General features: G+C 36.6%; 1 protein-coding gene across 8 annotated transcripts in view; it reads right to left on the bottom strand.

The window, feature by feature from the left end:
- The window catches only part of B3GNTL1 (UDP-GlcNAc:betaGal beta-1,3-N-acetylglucosaminyltransferase like 1), a 127,866-nt gene that overhangs the window by 104,206 nt on the left and 6,859 nt on the right, over positions 1–16,801 (bottom strand). For 7 of the 8 annotated variants that reach the window (XR_008469358.1, XR_008469361.1, XR_008469360.1 and 4 more), the window contains exons 4-5: positions 13,980–14,044; positions 4,025–4,090 (exon numbers count right to left, since the gene is read on the bottom strand). Coding sequence is in view for 2 of the 8 variants with exons in the window: in XM_054221203.1 (XP_054077178.1) it covers positions 4,025–4,090; positions 13,980–14,044 (131 nt within the window). In the remaining 6 variants the exon portion in view is untranslated. The remainder of the gene's footprint in view (positions 1–4,024; positions 4,091–13,979; positions 14,045–16,801) is intronic. The other variant, XM_054221204.1, reaches the window with a different exon arrangement.

The raw sequence follows: 16,801 nt of genomic DNA, 5'->3' as shown, positions 1-16,801 counted from the left end.
TATACTCATTGTTCTCTCGCATGCCCAGGTATCCTACATTTTTGAGAAAAAGGCTAGTTATTTTATGACAAAAAGAAAGGTGTTCATTCAGACACTGGTAGAGATTCTCCTCTTATTCAGTCAGTGAAAACAAAGGGAAATAACATTCTTTAATTCTTTTGCCCACATTTTGATTCCAGCCATTGGGAAGACGCAAGATACAGTGGCGAAGAGCTTAGCTATTTTCTAAGCAACTCTGCAGAAAGAAAGATGTAAGAATTGGAAGCCACATGCTGTTCACGTGCACAGTCATATTGTGGGGGCACACACATACTTGAATTAAACAACAGTGAGAGGAAGAATAAAGTAACGCCATGCCCAGCAGACAAAATGGTGTCCAAAACCATTCAGCGTGGCTCTAAGACAGATGAGAAGGTCAGAGGGTTTTGAGTGTGTGGATTGGGAAACAACGTTGAAACTGCACATTTCCTGGGCTACTCCAAACTCAAAAGCCTTCTTCAATAGAAGACTAGTATGTACACAAAGGTGTTCTTCTGGAGGAGATCCATAAGTATAACTAAATTAAGATATGAAGGCCTGCCTTTTTCAGAATTAAGGGAAATGTGTTCTTGAATCTTTCCACTCATTAGCTGCCGATGAAGTATACATGATTTGTGGTTGGTAAATAAGCAACACCTGGCTTACTCTGGAGAAATGGGATAGATGCTGCCTCTAGGGATAAACAGAAAGCTAAAGCAAGAAACTTCAGTAACAGTTGTTCATTCTCTAGTAACAAAGTCGTTCTTATCTGATTAGAGCATAAGCAATTTGAAGGCACGTTTGTATGCAGCATATGTGCACTGGACAATCAGTGCCAAAAAGGTTGGTAGCTATTATATTATCGATAGACAGTACAATGTCCCTTCAAACTGCTAAAAGTTGGTATTCATATTGAGCTAGCAGAGCTAAAGAATTTGCAGTATAAATACGTAAAGTCTTAAAAACTTGTGTCTTCTAAAAGTGTCCTAATTATAGAATCCCTGCCAACACGACTTGGATATAATGTAAAATATTCACCAGAGGACAGGATGATAGCGGTTCTAGAGAGCTGCATTTAATAAAATCATAATGCATTAGTAATTTGTCTTCTGAGATCCAAAATCCTCCACTCTAAATGTTACTGATGAACAGTTCCATCTTACAAGGCTTTTAAAAAAAGTCTTCAAGATAAGAATAGCTTAAGATAGTAGACATGAATTTGCTCGTGCTCTTTAAAGCACAATTAAGTAGTTGGAGACTTTTCTTACCTGTAAATCTATAATAGTAACAACAGTAAACTGAAGCCTCCAATATTAGACTCCACTGGGAATTCTGGCTCTCAGTTACAACCAGCAAAGCCAGGATTAGGAACAAGATTTCGGAAAGTATACACTGAAACTACATAAAGTCAAAAATCCAGGTCAGAAGACATTGCAAAACAGTGGAAAGTCCAAGTCTGCAAATTAGAATTTCAGGAACAAACCAAAAAAGCTCACTGCTTCACAGGCATTTCTCAAGCTTCTGCTTCTTTTTTTTTTTTTTTTTTTTTTTTTTAAATCCTCCACCTACTCTGGTTTATCATACTGACTGAAGCTAGGGCAAGAACTTCAAATACAGAACAGAACTTTATTCAAACATCCTGAACCATCTTCCAAGGCCAGAAAATTGAATGGCATGATCATTCTGAGGACAGTAGAGAGATTATTCATTTAAGAACAACAGTCCAGGCTGACATTGGTCAGTAGATTTGTGGCCAGAAGGTCAACTTTTCTTTTCTCAAAGTAACTCAAGTTGTGTCAGAACTTTTGGGGAGCTCTGGACCAAACAGATGCATTTGCTCACCAGGAACAGATGTTCCCATTTCTCCTTTCAGGCCTCTGAATTAGAGTTCCATAAAATGTAACGTTAACCCAGAATGTACACTTCACATAGGCATTAAAAACATTTTTATACCTGTAAAATGGAAAAACATGTTCCATTAAATTAAAACACAGATTCATTTTTGCCGTCATAGGGTTCAAGAAGGAAAATCCTCATATATAAAAGGCAACACAAGGCAAGAGGTAATAGAAACTAAAAACCAGAAGAAGTTTATAGAAGAGAAAAAAGGGGAAAAAAAAAAAGAAAACCAAGGTCATTGTCCAAAAAGGTACAAGGAAACCCTTCAATTCAGTAGAAAGTTGAGAGAAAATGCTGGCATGAGGCAGGCTCCAGCCAGATGTACTATCTCTATGCCCTATGAGGAGCACACGCACATCTACCGTTTTTCTTAAGGTTTAAAATCTCAGGCCTTTCTCTCCATTCGTTTCTGAAAATTTTTACACTTTCCTAAATTGAAGATTTTAGGTACTAACATGTCAGATAACTGAGAGGTGGAAACCCTTATTTCCCATGCTAAGTCACGCTGACTTTGGCTAGTTTTATTTAGCGAAGCGCAAAGCTCAAGTTAAGCTTTGCAAATAGGCCAGTAGTACCACACTAAAACAGGACCACAAGTTTAAGTTAGTTTAGGGCATTTGAAGAACAAGTTTGTGTTGCTTAGAATATATCATGAAGAAATGCCCTCCAGTCTACTCAGGCACTCATTATTACTTATTTGATTGTCATTTAATAGTTCATACTGGATGTTGTTAGGCATTAAAGTATAATAAAATATAAACAAAACAGTTGAAGTGTTTTCTAAATAGACTCCAATCTGTTCATTTGAAATTAGTCTAATTTTAAAAAAGTCTTAATACACAGATATAGAAGGCATATAAGTGAGAAATATGACAGCTCTTAGCACTGGTTTCTATAAAACAAGCTTACTGGATCAACTTGCCTCTCCGTTTTTTTGGCATTTTACTACAGAATTACATTAACTGATTGGTATCAGAACAAAACCAACTTTCGATGGATCATTTTATTATGTTCACAATGTGAATTAGATTTAACTGCTACTCAGGTACTACTAAAACTATAATTTGATAAATTACATTGTAAGGATTATCATATTTCATAAGGGACCTACTACAGGTGGTGTGATGAGCAGGTACATATCCCACCACTAAGCAGCAGGTTGCTTGGCAGACACTCTGCAGCTGGAAAAACAGCAATAATCTCTACTTTGAAGCAAGTGTGTTTCAGAGGCAAAGTTCAAAAGGTGTTTAATTCCCAGAGAGTGATAATCCTAAAACTGTCTATTTTGTTCTGAGACCTGCGGGAAACGTCTTGCACATTGAAATAAATCTCAGTAGAGAAAAGGTCAGAGATGTGAAAACAATAAGCCTATTTTTGCCAAGCATTACTGATTGATAGGAATACAAACTCAGTTTTCAAGTTTATAAAGGAGTATCTATGTCAATAACATTGACAAATAAAGTAATTGCCATAACAAATTATTTGTTATCTTCAGGGAAGTACAACATATATACAAACTGTCTCTAAAGGATACTGGCCCTAATCACAGAAATTTATTTAAAATCAAAATCATATAGATTATAAAACAAGTATCTTACAGAATGTTTTTGAGAGTTTCTTTCACAAGAATAAAGAATGGCATTAAGAATGTTTTCTTTTGCAGGCAGGGGGAGAAACATCCATTTAACTGTAGGCCAATTTATTAACGGTAACAACCCATACATTCCTTACAGTTTACAGTTTCTTAAATATTAAAAACAAATACACCATACCTGTAGCTCATCCTTTGCAGCTTTTCACATTACTTAGGCTACATTAAGAAAGGCATTCTTCTTTAGATTACATACATTAGTGAAACCTGTATACTTATTTGAAAAAGAGTATCATTGTCATAATGCCATTTGGTTTACTGAACAGAGAAAATAAATGGAAAAAGTTCAATCAAAGCAACTATTCAGTGCAAGGATTAAAAATAAAGGAAAAGAATACACTGGTTATTGCTTTGCCTCCATCAGCCCTACTGTGAAATTTTCATATCCTTTTAAAGATGTATCCGGCACTCTGTAAAAGAAAAACACACAAATACACACAAGAAAGAAGTACTCACACTGTTTGGGTGTTGAATGGCAGCTTCGTGCTGCAGTCTAACCCGCTGTGGCATCATCACATCATCCTGGAATAAATAGCACACTGTTACTGAACATAAAAAGCATCACAGTACAGTACTCAGGCACGCATTAGAATATGCTGCTAAATTAACATCATTTTACTGGCTTGCAGTCAGAAATACAAAGGGAACAAATATTAAGGGACTTCACACTTTTAGTGGATTAAACTCAACCCTATTTAAATTGGAAGTGATCAAAACTACTACGTAACAACAGTGTTGTGATCTCAACATATATCTTACGGGCACTCACACATTTTACATTTCTAAAGAAATTCACCACCCCGTTAACAACTCTAATAGCAGTACTGGCAGTATGTGGGGACAAGGAACCAACCTTGATTAAAAGCCTGAGATTTGAGGCATTCTAGCAATATGATGAAACGTTCTTTGTAGTCTGGCTGTACCTTGTTTCAGTGATAAGGAAAAGCCTTCTGTCTCTAGATCTAACAGTATGTCATATTTCATGAGCACAAAAACTAGTATTCGTGAAATGATAAAATTCTAAGGTAAAAAAAAAAAAAGAGGAAACAAAAAGAAAAAACCCGCACTCATAAAATGACACCACCTAGATTTAAATTTAATGTTAGTACTTCTTTCACCTGTAGCATAAAGGAATAATTTTGTTTACATACAAAAAGACAGGTTGCCTTGTAAAGAGTTAGTAACCTTGCTATCCTTCCTCGAACAGATAGGAGATATTCTTTTCAAATTATATTATTTCTGTTCAAAATTATATCCTTTCTAGACTACAGTTTTACAGTCTGTTAAAATGCCCAACTGTAGCACAAATTTTCTTCCCTAAATTTAGTCTCCTGAGGTTTCTACCTATATACTTTTCCATTTTGGTGCCATATTTCTTCCCCTTTAAAGGATTAGTTCAGTCATTCTTAGATGCTGGTTAAAGCTAACACAGCCTATTTCTTCTCAGAATATTCCCAAATGACCCTACCTTATCAGGCAAACATAACTCAAAGGAGCCCTGAATTCCTGTTCTAAATCCATTCTTTTAACAGTTCCTCACATTAAAATCACTCTAAAGAGATTCTTAAAGTAAAAAAATCCAAATATTGAATTTCCAATGACTTTCACATTAAAACTTTCAGTCAAATCAATGGCAACAAAAAAAAAATATTAGTGCTTAAATAGCTAAAGCTTAGAGTTGAATGACTTTGATATAAAGGTGACGCTATAGTTTTATCAAAAACAACACATGGATGAAAAAAGTTTTAGAAGTAGATCCAACTATTAAATACAATTCAAGGTTAAAGATAAAACAAATGAATAATAGAACTGACCCTTATCATATGCAAGTTTATAAAAGATGAAAGGAATACATTGTCAAAAGCATTCTTCTGTATTTTGTATTTAAGATATATTTAGTTATAAGCTTAAGAGTTACTGATTTTCAAAGCCAACAGACTGAAAAAAGCCCTTCTGATTTCTTAACCTCTGTGCACCAGTTACTTCAAAACCAAAATGACATTATTTACCATCTAATCCACTTTATCAATAAGGCACCAGAATTCAGGTACTGTATCAAGCAAACGTTCTAATAAAACATTTACCCTATTTCCCATTTCTTTATGCCAAATACAGAGCTGATTTTTGTAAATTAAAACCCATTTTTCATAGGAACAATAGGAGATATATTTTAACTGAGCTTTGTTCACTCCTTTACGAATTACTTAGGATTCTTAGGCGTCTTCTTGTTAAATCCAAAAAAATGAGAATGCAAAAGAAATCTATCAAAAAGCACAGAATTGCAATGCTTTGAACAATGTTACTATTATCTCTTACAAGACACAACATATGCTCTTGCGCTAAAAGATTCCACTGTTTATGATCCTGCGCAACAGAGATAAATTTAACAGAACTCATACATTCACAAAAATGAAAAATAATCTACTTGATTTAAAAAGGTTAAATCAGAGTGGAAAGTATTCAAACCAAATTCAAATATTCTATTCACCAAACAGGTCAATGCCATGTTTTTATAAGCAGACAACTTGACAGGAAAGGTCTAGTTCCCCCTAACAAAACACTATGTCATTTTGATGCTATTGGCAAAACTAACAAGTCTACAGATTTGGGTCTTAGGCTATCGCCAAGATCATCAGTATTCTGCAAAATCCAGCTAAAGAGGGGACACTATAACCACAAAAACTTCAAAATGCCTTTTTTTATTAATACATCTTTGTTCTCTAATGCTGTAAAGCTCTATGAACTCTGATCCTGAATGACTTGTAAATTTTATTTTTTTTTTTAAAGAATTTTGTCTTTTTTTATTAACAATTTTACACATACGATGTATTGCTATATAGTTCTGTCCAGGTTCATGGAAGAAGAAAGGAAGAAAAAAGAAAAAGAATCCCAAATAGAATAATAAAGCAATTAGGCAATGAAGAAGAGCAGCACAAATTACAAATCACACCCCAGACAAAACTGAGTCACATCAGTCATTTAGCTTTTTAGACTCAGGTTGGGTAACTCTAAAAGCAAGCAAACTGCAAAATCCAACTTCAACACTTTACAGATTCTTTGCTATTGATGACTCGGCAGGTAACCACAAAGCAGAAAAAACAGAATATATTAATACAGAAATAAGCTTAAGTAATGTGGTTGTACTCTAGGCCAGTGTTAAAAAACCAAATGAAATTCTAATGAGTAAAAACAAAGAGACCAAAGAGTAAAACCAAAATAAGAGCATACTGAAGTTTTTTCAACTTCATAGGCCATTGATAGGAGTGAGACGCCCAACCATGCATTGTACTGGTAAGAGTTTACGGAGTTTAAGCAACTATAGTATTAGACAACTACAATGTTAAAATATTTTATCTGGCTGTACATTACGTAATCATAAATTTTCTATCAAAACTGTTGTGTTTATGATATTGAATTCAGCAACTGTGTTGCCAGACTGTGATTTACAGTCAACAGAGTTTGGTCACCTTTTTTGCTTTAAAACTGAGAATAAAACATCAGTAATTAGAAAAACAATCTCCAAATTATTTTTCACTCATGTCATGTCAGATCAAAATAGAAAGTACGTATCTGTATGTAGCTGCTGTATCAAAAAAGGGAAGTATATTTAGTTTGTTTCTGTCTCCTAGGTGCGGGCAGGGAAGATAACAAGGCTACCAGTGAATTACATTGAATATATAATTTTAAAAACCAGAAGTTTCCACTGAAGTTCAATTTTCCCTGTTAACATGGAAGTCTCTACCAGTTGTCTCCTAGCAGATAGAAGGCAGACAGGATGAAGAGAGATTCCCCCACTGAAACAATGGACAAAAGAACAGATGCTAAATAAATGCATGCCTTCACTAAGCATACACTTGCAATAGGATAGCTAAATAAAAAAGAACCTGTAAGTAAATCTATTTTCATGTGACCCCACTCACCAAACTTAGTAGATAAATTAAGAAACATCTCAGATAATAGCTGGGTTTACTGTCATCTAAGTATGTGCATATACACAATGCAAATAAGACCAAACAAACAGGTAAACAGCAAGAAATAAAGCAACATAAATAGAAACCTACTTTAGACACTCAACCCAGAATTTATAGGAATTCTGTTGATTACAAACATGCTTCCTGTTCTGCAGTGTCCGTTCTGAGTAGGAAAACAATTTGCTGAAAGATGGGAGAATGAAAAGGACTTTATTTCAGATGAAACACCAGCAGGGATTTCTAAACAAGCCCAGATGTGCTTCTGCCAGGGGGGGGCTGTGATCTCCACCACCTTTCAGTCCGACAGGCACTCCGCCTGCTTGTGTTCCTATCAAATGTATCCCTTCTGCAGAAAGCTGGCTTGCTCCTGTCAAGTTCCACACTCACAGATGCTGCCAAATCAGAAACGCTATACAACGATCGGCTGGGTTGTTCCCCTTCCAACCAGAGGCACCATTCTTTATAAAAAACACACACAATTTATACCGAGCTAATTGTTTTGCTTTACTTTACTCGTATGTTTAGCTGAAGGAAAACTAAATCAAAAGACTAAACGTAAGAATATTGCTCAAAGCTGTTGTTGTTTCCGTATGGGTTTCTTAAATCACTTTGGGTACATTCAAATGACAAGCATTCGCTGGCCTCTTCAACCAGGCTGTCCGGACCACACTGAACTCCACAGTGATAACTTCATCATTTTCCCTTAGAAGTGGGGGGTTTTGCACTTCAGAAAGTAAAACAAAACATACAACTCAATGTACAATACACATCTGCTTTTTAAAACCAAGGGCAAGTTCACGTAAAACAACATACTAATTATAGCTCAGTATTGAAGTGCTTTCTTAAACTCACATTACAAACTGAGCATCACATGCTTTTCCAAATTCCTTCATATTTGGCTGCTCAAAAAAAAAAAAACCAAACCCAAAAAAGAGCCGACACACTCCATCCTCACAGTAATAGCACCTTCTTTCCATTGCAGCTATTACACATAAAAATACAACCTGTAGCAACACCCAGAGGAATGTCTGACTCACTGAGAAACAATATGGCATCTCCAAAGTCTTTCAATCCATCAAGTGGTCAGTCATTTATCCTGCACCTGCTCAGACTATAGTGAAAGTCTTTTGTTGCTATTGTTGAGTTCAGCTCCTTGAACCGGGGAAGTAAAAGGCCTGGGACCTCCAAAAACTGGCCTGTCAACAGCACCACCAAAGCAAAAACACTGATCCTAGGCAATTTTCTAGATGTCAGGTTTTTTAAGCCCTACACTATCAAACACATTAGAATCCTACACTCTAATGGCCACATGCACGTCACCTGAGCAGAACACACCCTAATGATCTGTCAGTACTTGCAAGATCATAGGGAAAAAATCCTACTTTTCTGTTTCTACTTTTGAATTAAATTGAGAAGGAAGGTCACAACAAAGAAAACACTTCAAAGTTTAAGAAACTGACTTTATTAAGCACGGCAACAAAGATGTCTACGTGGGAGGATATACGTGGTGTTATCATGCACCTGAATGACTAGTACCTTTCATCAATATAAAACTAATTACAATCTCTTTATGGAATCTTTTTATTGAGCATCACTTTTAATTGATCAGGAAATTTTTGCTGCCAAAGCAGGTCCCACCTTGGTGCATTTGTTCAGCAAATTCAGACATCTGCCTTTCCATATCTAGCTTTTCTGTACTTACTGCAGGTCACCTTGGATCTTTCTCACAATTAGATCACTGAAATAAAAAGTACATGAGCGTTTGCAGGCAAGGGAAGCAACACTTCTTTTCTTCATTTATGAATCAGAAAATTAACATTTCACATTCCAGATAGAGGCATTTAATCTTTTTTTAATACATGCACGTCTTTACAGAACAATAAAAGGAATGACACCTTCAAGGACTCATAATTTGATTTTTTTGGTGCTCATTACTGATTCAGAAACTCACACACCTCTTCTGGACAGAACAGGCTTCTGGTAATGGAGTTTATCACTACACCCACTTACCTATTTGAGTAACAGCTTATTTCAGTTTTTAAATCAGAGGATCAAATTAGCAAGGAATAGTATGTTAAAATAACAGAAAGCCAAAACATTAAGTCTGATCACTACATCATTTCTTAAGCTACAGAGATGTTAATTTGAAAGAAAGGAATCACAGAATCCCAGGCTGAAAGGGACCTCAAGGATCATCTGGTCCAATGTTTCTTGGCAAAAGCACGCTCTAGACAAGATGGCCCAGCACCCTGTCCAGCTGAATCTTAAAAATGTCCAACGCTGGGGAATTCACCACTTCCCTGGGGAGATTCTTCCAGTGGCTGATTGTTCTCATTGGGAAAAATTTTCCTCTTGGGTCCAATTGGAATCTCCCAGGAGTAACTTCTACCCATTACACCCTGTCTTTTCCACATGACTCCTCATAAAAAGGGAGTCTCCATCTTCTTTGTAGCACAGTGCTAAGGTCCTCCCCTAAGCCATCTTTTCTCAAGGCTGAACAAACCCAGGTCTCTCAGCTTTTCCTCCTATGGCAGGCTTCCCAGTCCTTGGATCATCTTGGTGGCCCTTCCCAGGACCCTCTCCAGCCTGTCCCCATCTTTTTTTGCATAACGGGGATCAAACCTGAACGCAGTATTCCAGGTATAGCCTGACAAGCGCTGAGTAGAGTGGGATAATGACTTCTTCGTCTCTCCTCGTGATGTCCTTGTGCAACCCAGCATCCTGTTGGCCTGCTTTGCCACAGCAGCACACTGTTCACTCATATAGAGCTTTTTGTCCACCAGGACCCCCAGGTCCCTTTCCACAGAACTGCTCCCCAGCCAGGTAGATCCCAGCCCCTGCTGCACTCCTGGATTATGTTTCCCCATATTTTAAAACTTTATTAGTGCCTGTAGAGTAACGTATAATGGCAACTAACAAGAAATCGGTCTTTCCAAAACCAGCAAGTTATGGAGACTGTAAGAACAAGCAGCTATGTTTATAACTGAAAGCTAGCTCGAAGGCTGGAGTTTCTGAAACATCTACCAAGACCGGCTAGCTAAGGTCCAACCACCTTCTTGCAAGACCTTTATAAGTACCCCCTCAATGAAGTGTTTTTGAACTTGAAACTCAAGAAAAGCGTGCAATTTCACAGCAATTAAGAATTAACATTCCCAACTTAAATCATACAAGCAAGTCTCACAAACGGAAAGGCACAGGTCAGCAGCTGCCAATTCAAACATGGGAATGCTGATTCTGGTGGCCCACCCTTGCTTTTGGTGAATAAAACCAAATGAAAAATGGTAAATAAAACCAAATGGTGTCAATGAAAATAGCCATTCAAAGCGGAAAAGGGAATTTTTAGTGCAAGAGTTTTGCTGTGCTACAACTGGGTAAATGATTATAACAAAGATGGTAACCACCCCAGAGAACTGCAAAACTAAGGTTACAATAAAAGGCAACTGGTAGATAAAGTCATAACTGCAGACAGTTGGAAGAGTAAAGCTAACAGTGAAATGTATTTGCATAATTAGTTAATTCTATTGTCATTATGACCAATATTTTCTGAGACTACAAATGTTAAATATGAACAATTTGTTAAGTAGCTTCAGTTTTTCTACTTGTTTTCCTGGTGGGAAAAATGCCTCAGTAGCTTAGAGGTGAAATCTGTAACAACCACCACGGCAAAAACACTCCATAATAGCTATTAGTCAAACAGCTGCCACTTCATACTAGAATAGGCTGATCAAATTCTGACAGTTCTGAGCTCTGTAACCTTTTTTTCCACATTTCTTCCCAATTTGTTGTCCTCACAAATCTGTGTTGAGAGACATAACACAAGCAGCTTGACTCCAGCTGGAATGGCAAGCAAAACAGTCTCTCTGGAGCCAGTACTTCCAAAGATGCTCCCAAATACGCTTGTACATTCATTTCACTCAAATAAGTGAAATGAATACACAAGGAGCCACAATGCATTTCTCCACCTATATGAAATGTATACAAACTACTGACCCAGCCCCATTTCTCTCCACATCCACCTATAGCAAACCTGAAATTATGGCTGCACTTCTGAAGGTCAATTCCCTGGCATTACTGCAGCACATTCCAAAAGGCTGATATCAACATTCCTTCCTAGAGAGCTTGATACTGGATTGGTGACTGAAATGAAGAAGGTAGGTGGCGTGTAGAAGCGGAGTTGTTAAACAGCTGGCAACATCTGTGTTTCAGCTATTACCACACGACATGTACTAACTACAGCCAAAATATTGAGCAATTTTTAGACTTGTAGCAGTTTCCACATTCATTTTATTTCCCCTGATCTGTTTTCAGCAAAAAATGGTAGTCACAAGGAGAGACAGTTGAAAATGTGTTTAAGTAATGCCAATCATTTAATATTTCTTTGGTACTAAGATTAGGCTTCTGATAGTTCAGAATGCCTTCCATTTTGAAGAATCTAGCTCAATAGCAGGAATAGAGAAGTGTAGAAAATAAAATCTTGGTAGCTTTTTCCAAGCTTATCCACACCATAAGTCATAAAATTCACAGATCATTTCAAGTAGGTCTTAATTAGATTAAATATAAACTTATGCTAATGATACTATTGCAGAAATCCAAAATCATCACCTGTTACATTCCTTAATAGATGTAATTTGTTTCCCTGATGTTTTCTTATCCTGCACAACTTGTCAGCAAAAGGAAACAACACAGCAGTATGAAGATGCATACCATATAAACACCATAAGGTATATAACAATTTAACAATTCTGAAGACATCTCTATGAAAATGTTAATTAACTTAAAGAATTTAATTTTCTAGTTTACTGCTATCGATTTACAAACAACTAGATCTGTCCAGATTGAAAAGAAACACTATACAGATTTGAGACAGAAGACATGAAGCTCCACGGGACAAGAGAATAGTAGGTTAATTTCTCACTCATGCATACATGCACTCAGCTCCAGCCAACATAAGCAAGTACGTAACTCCTCCTACGTACTCCCTAGAATGCCCCATACAATGTGGTATCTGCCCAAGCCTGGAATACCTGAACCTGGCAAATCATAAGTAAGATCTAATTATTTTTTTAATTTTAGATACGTAGACAGCCTCACTGGCTCACAGTATAGGAGAGTTAAATCCATGGAATCATTCATATAAATTAAATGGCACTTGGGTTTGTGTCTACCTAAAGTAATGCAAAAAGAACTGGACCCGAAGTTCATTCATCTCAACAAAACTGGCATTACTCCAATTACATCATGGCATAATTTATCATGTCCATACACTCTTTCACGATCTGGTGAGTCTGGTGATCAAAAACAGAGCAGCAGGTTTTGCGCTCACACTTCCTCAAAATAATTTGTTTATGAAACAGACACTGACACTCAGTGCTGGATATGAAATAGTTATTTTTTGATGTCTGAGAAACTGACCTTAATTTGTATATGTGAGTGTGAGTTCTGAGTATTCAATGGATGTTCAAATTTTTTTTCTGAAATACCCATATATATCAGATATTGCATTTCAAAGCTTCACCCTCTATAAACTTATATACAAAGATTTACATGAAATACACTCCGTAAAGCAAACAAATAGCCTAAACCAAACCAACAAACTGTTAAAGGGAAACTAGGATAAATTCAAATAAACTCATTTAAAAAGGCACACTGTGTTGCTAAATACAGTAATAACTTAATAAAAGCAAGAATAAAGGCCAGGAAAGCCACCTGCAAGACTTAATTTCTTAAATGGTAAGACAAGAAATTTCTGCTATGTTGCCTTGGGTGAGAAGAAATGTACCAGCACTTAACCTACATTTCCATCAGCCAGTTCATCCTAGTACTACACTATATCATAGTTCAGTTCCAATTCAGAGGAAAGAATCAATCTTCAGGTGAAATTACATAAGATCAGTGAGCCTTAAAGGTCCTGCTCTTTTTGCCTGATCCTAGCCACATGGCACCATTCCTCAGATCAGCTATGCACATTTGTGAAACCCTTCACTGCATATTAAGCTGCATAAAGTCAGATAGTTATCTGTGGGTTAGTGAGCTGAATGGGTTCACAGAAGGTATCCAACAAAGGACAGGAAAAACAAAAAATCAGGATGGAAGGTGAGACCTCTCCTAATTTGCATTAAAAAGCCATTAGATTAGCTCTTAGTTTCTCATCAATATAATTTTCTGAAGAATGTGGGAAAGAAAAATCCTGAAAACACCTAAATACCAACCATGCCCAACCCTACTCACAATAGCTTGTGAAATCCGATAGGATCAAAGAATGGTGTAAGGCTGTAGGCTTTCTACAGGTTGGAAGACAACTTTACAGCTATAAATAGTAACCAGCACGTTCGGCACCCAAACATCTTTAAACAGCTTGTCTTTAAGGCAAGCCAACAGCTACGTTAAAAACAAAATAATTTTATTGACAAAACTAAGTTAGACAAAAGGCATTAACTTACTGAATCCAGAAAGCAGAGATAGGTGCCTGAGCTCTGAATTACTGCTTGATTTTTAGCAAATCCAACTGTTGAGAAAATAAAGATAAAATTATGTGGTAATTTTTACCTTTGGATTTTTTTTAAATCTAACCACAGTCAGCAACAGATGAAATTAAATATGAAAATTGGTATCAGGTAAAGTATGCAATTTTTCCATATTTAAAACGAGGTAATTTGTAAATATTTAAGTGGTATGCCTATTTCAGTTTTCTCCAAGCGAGCTGTATGTGTTAGAAATCTACCACCAAGTAGAATTAGACTACTTTTGCTAGCCCTCCACAAAGACGTAATAAGTAATACATATCTTGAAGAGCCCAGCTACCTAGGTTTCACATCCAGTACCTCAGATCATAGAATGGTTTGGGCTGGAAGGGACCTTTAACGGTCATCTAGTCCAATGCTCCTACAATGAGCAGATGCTGAAGACCCTTGGCTGTATGTACATATTCATCTCTTAGGTCATAACAAATAGTAACAAATCAGAAAAAGGCAAAGAAAGAACCAGAGATTGCTAGGCAACTTGTTCTTTCTACCAGGGGAGCAGGTCCTCAGAAGGACTCAAAAAAAAGTTCTGTTCCATTATGCTTCTTAAATATAAAGTACGCAAATACAAAAACTTCATGTACCATTTATGTAATGGCACATGTAATGCAGAGCCAAAGCAGAAGAATATCTGTGCAAGGAGCACAAACCTGGCTTATTTATACCGTAACACGTTATATCATCTATGGAAGAACACACTGAAATATAAATTCAGTCAAATGATAACACTGACATCTAGGGTCTTTTTGTTTCTGACCCACTGATACTGGCTGAATCTTTTACCAAGTCATTTCAGGAAGCTGAACCAGCAGAAAACTTTTTTGTCAGCTTAATTTCTGAAGCAGATGACAATACTGGAGGGTCAAGCAAATGGCAGAGCCAAAAAAGAAGGCAGGGGAGCATGAATACACAGCCAAGGGTAAGGATGGGACTGCAGCAACCAGCAATAAGATGAACTCAGCCTACCACTGACATACATCATCAAGGTAGGAGTGTTTATCTGGGATCATTTTTGCATGTAGACAAGGTCTACCTAAGAACATTCTGGTCTTTGAATTCTTCTCCTGGGCAGCATTATAAGAAAAGACCATGCTATATCCAGTGTTATCCTGAAAAATGCTATATGAATTCCATTTTGTCATATATGTAACATTTAAGCATTGTTTAAGCCTTTACGGAGCCAAGTCAGGGAATCCAGCACAAGATTGCCCTGACATGCAAACCAAATGATGTGAAGATGCGCAATACTGTGGGGGTTTTATTCTTTAATGAGAAAACTGGAAACGTAAAGCCAGAAAAGCTCACCAGCAAGTGGAGCAGGATAATTTTAAAAAATTTTATCTCTAAAGTTCCTGATTTTGCATTTGAAAAAAGCAGACTACTTTAATTCTCTACTCTTTTTATGTGATACAGGTTTAAGTTTGTCCAGGAAACAAATTTAACTGGGCTTAAAGGTTCACTTAGTTTTAAGGCACATGCTCCTTGGCTATTTTGCTGAGTTGTCCAAGTACAGAAAAAGACTTACGACTGCGTTTCTTACTGCCTCAAAGGAACATTATGTCAACTACCAACAGAACACTACTAATAAAGGCTCTTCCTTATAACTGTGTTATGCTTTTCTCATGTATTTTGAGCATTTTAATTCTCACCTTAACTTCTCTTCATCATGGATTTCTTGGACCTATTGTCTTACAGCATGTTTACATATTACTTTTTCACACGTATGAATATCTAATCTCACATATATAGTTACTCTCATTCTCCTTCCTATTGGCAGTAAAAAAGCAGCTGGCAAAGTCAGTAGCTACCACAACAGCAGAGCTGAATCCTGGCATGGGCAGTTTTAGTGGGAAACAACGGATGCAAGTTAGCAGGTCTGGACATGCCAAACAAGACAAACCCTAACACTGTGGAGGTCCCAACTAAAGCAAGAGGTGAAAGAACACGATGGAACAAAATTTGCCCAACATCAATCAAATCAATACTCTCCTACATCATTACCAGCTGTAAAGCTACCTGTAATTAGATTTCAATGCTTTCATTAGTATACCCCTATATTTCAACAACCTTCACTAGAAAATAACGAAATACTAGGAATCACTAATGTAGAAAAGTGAAGGAGACTCAAAGGCAACTACAAGATGACAATTATATTACTCTATGAACTTTCTGAAATATTTCAGATCTCGTTTTCAAATAAAACACTTTAAATAAAATAATGAAATATTTAATATTTGTATGAGGAAAAAGCTGGAAAATACTTCTTTCTAAGATTAGGATGGAAATCATTCTGAAGCTTTTCATATACCAGCTATTTTTTTAGAGGGGAGAGAAGAAAATACACATGTTTTAAAAATTATTAATGAGAAAGATATAACTCCCCATAGAAGAAACTAGATATTAAAAATTGTTTCACAACAAATCCTACATGTTTGGCATGAGTAAAAAATGTTCTTTAATATTACTCTACTGAACAAAATCAAATGTTTGTGCCAGGTCTCTTAGTTTTGTAAGGCTTGCTTACTTGGTGAAAAGAGCCTGTTACCATGGTTACAGCCGTAAAAACTTAAGCCTCAGTGAGATATTAACATTCCTCACTCTTGGAAAGAAAAAGGTTTCCTTTTTTTAGGCAAGTGACCCTTTCTTTTTTTCTAGGTTCCCCCCCCCTTTCTTTTACATGTTAGAAAAGAATCAGAAATAAATCCTAATCTTGTGTAAATAGTTGAAGATGTGAAGCCTGA

The sequence above is a fragment of the Rissa tridactyla genome, chromosome 15, assembly GCF_028500815.1.
Source record: "Rissa tridactyla isolate bRisTri1 chromosome 15, bRisTri1.patW.cur.20221130, whole genome shotgun sequence".
Lineage (NCBI taxonomy): Eukaryota > Metazoa > Chordata > Aves > Charadriiformes > Laridae > Rissa > Rissa tridactyla.
This window is presented reverse-complemented; position numbering and strand designations above follow the sequence as displayed.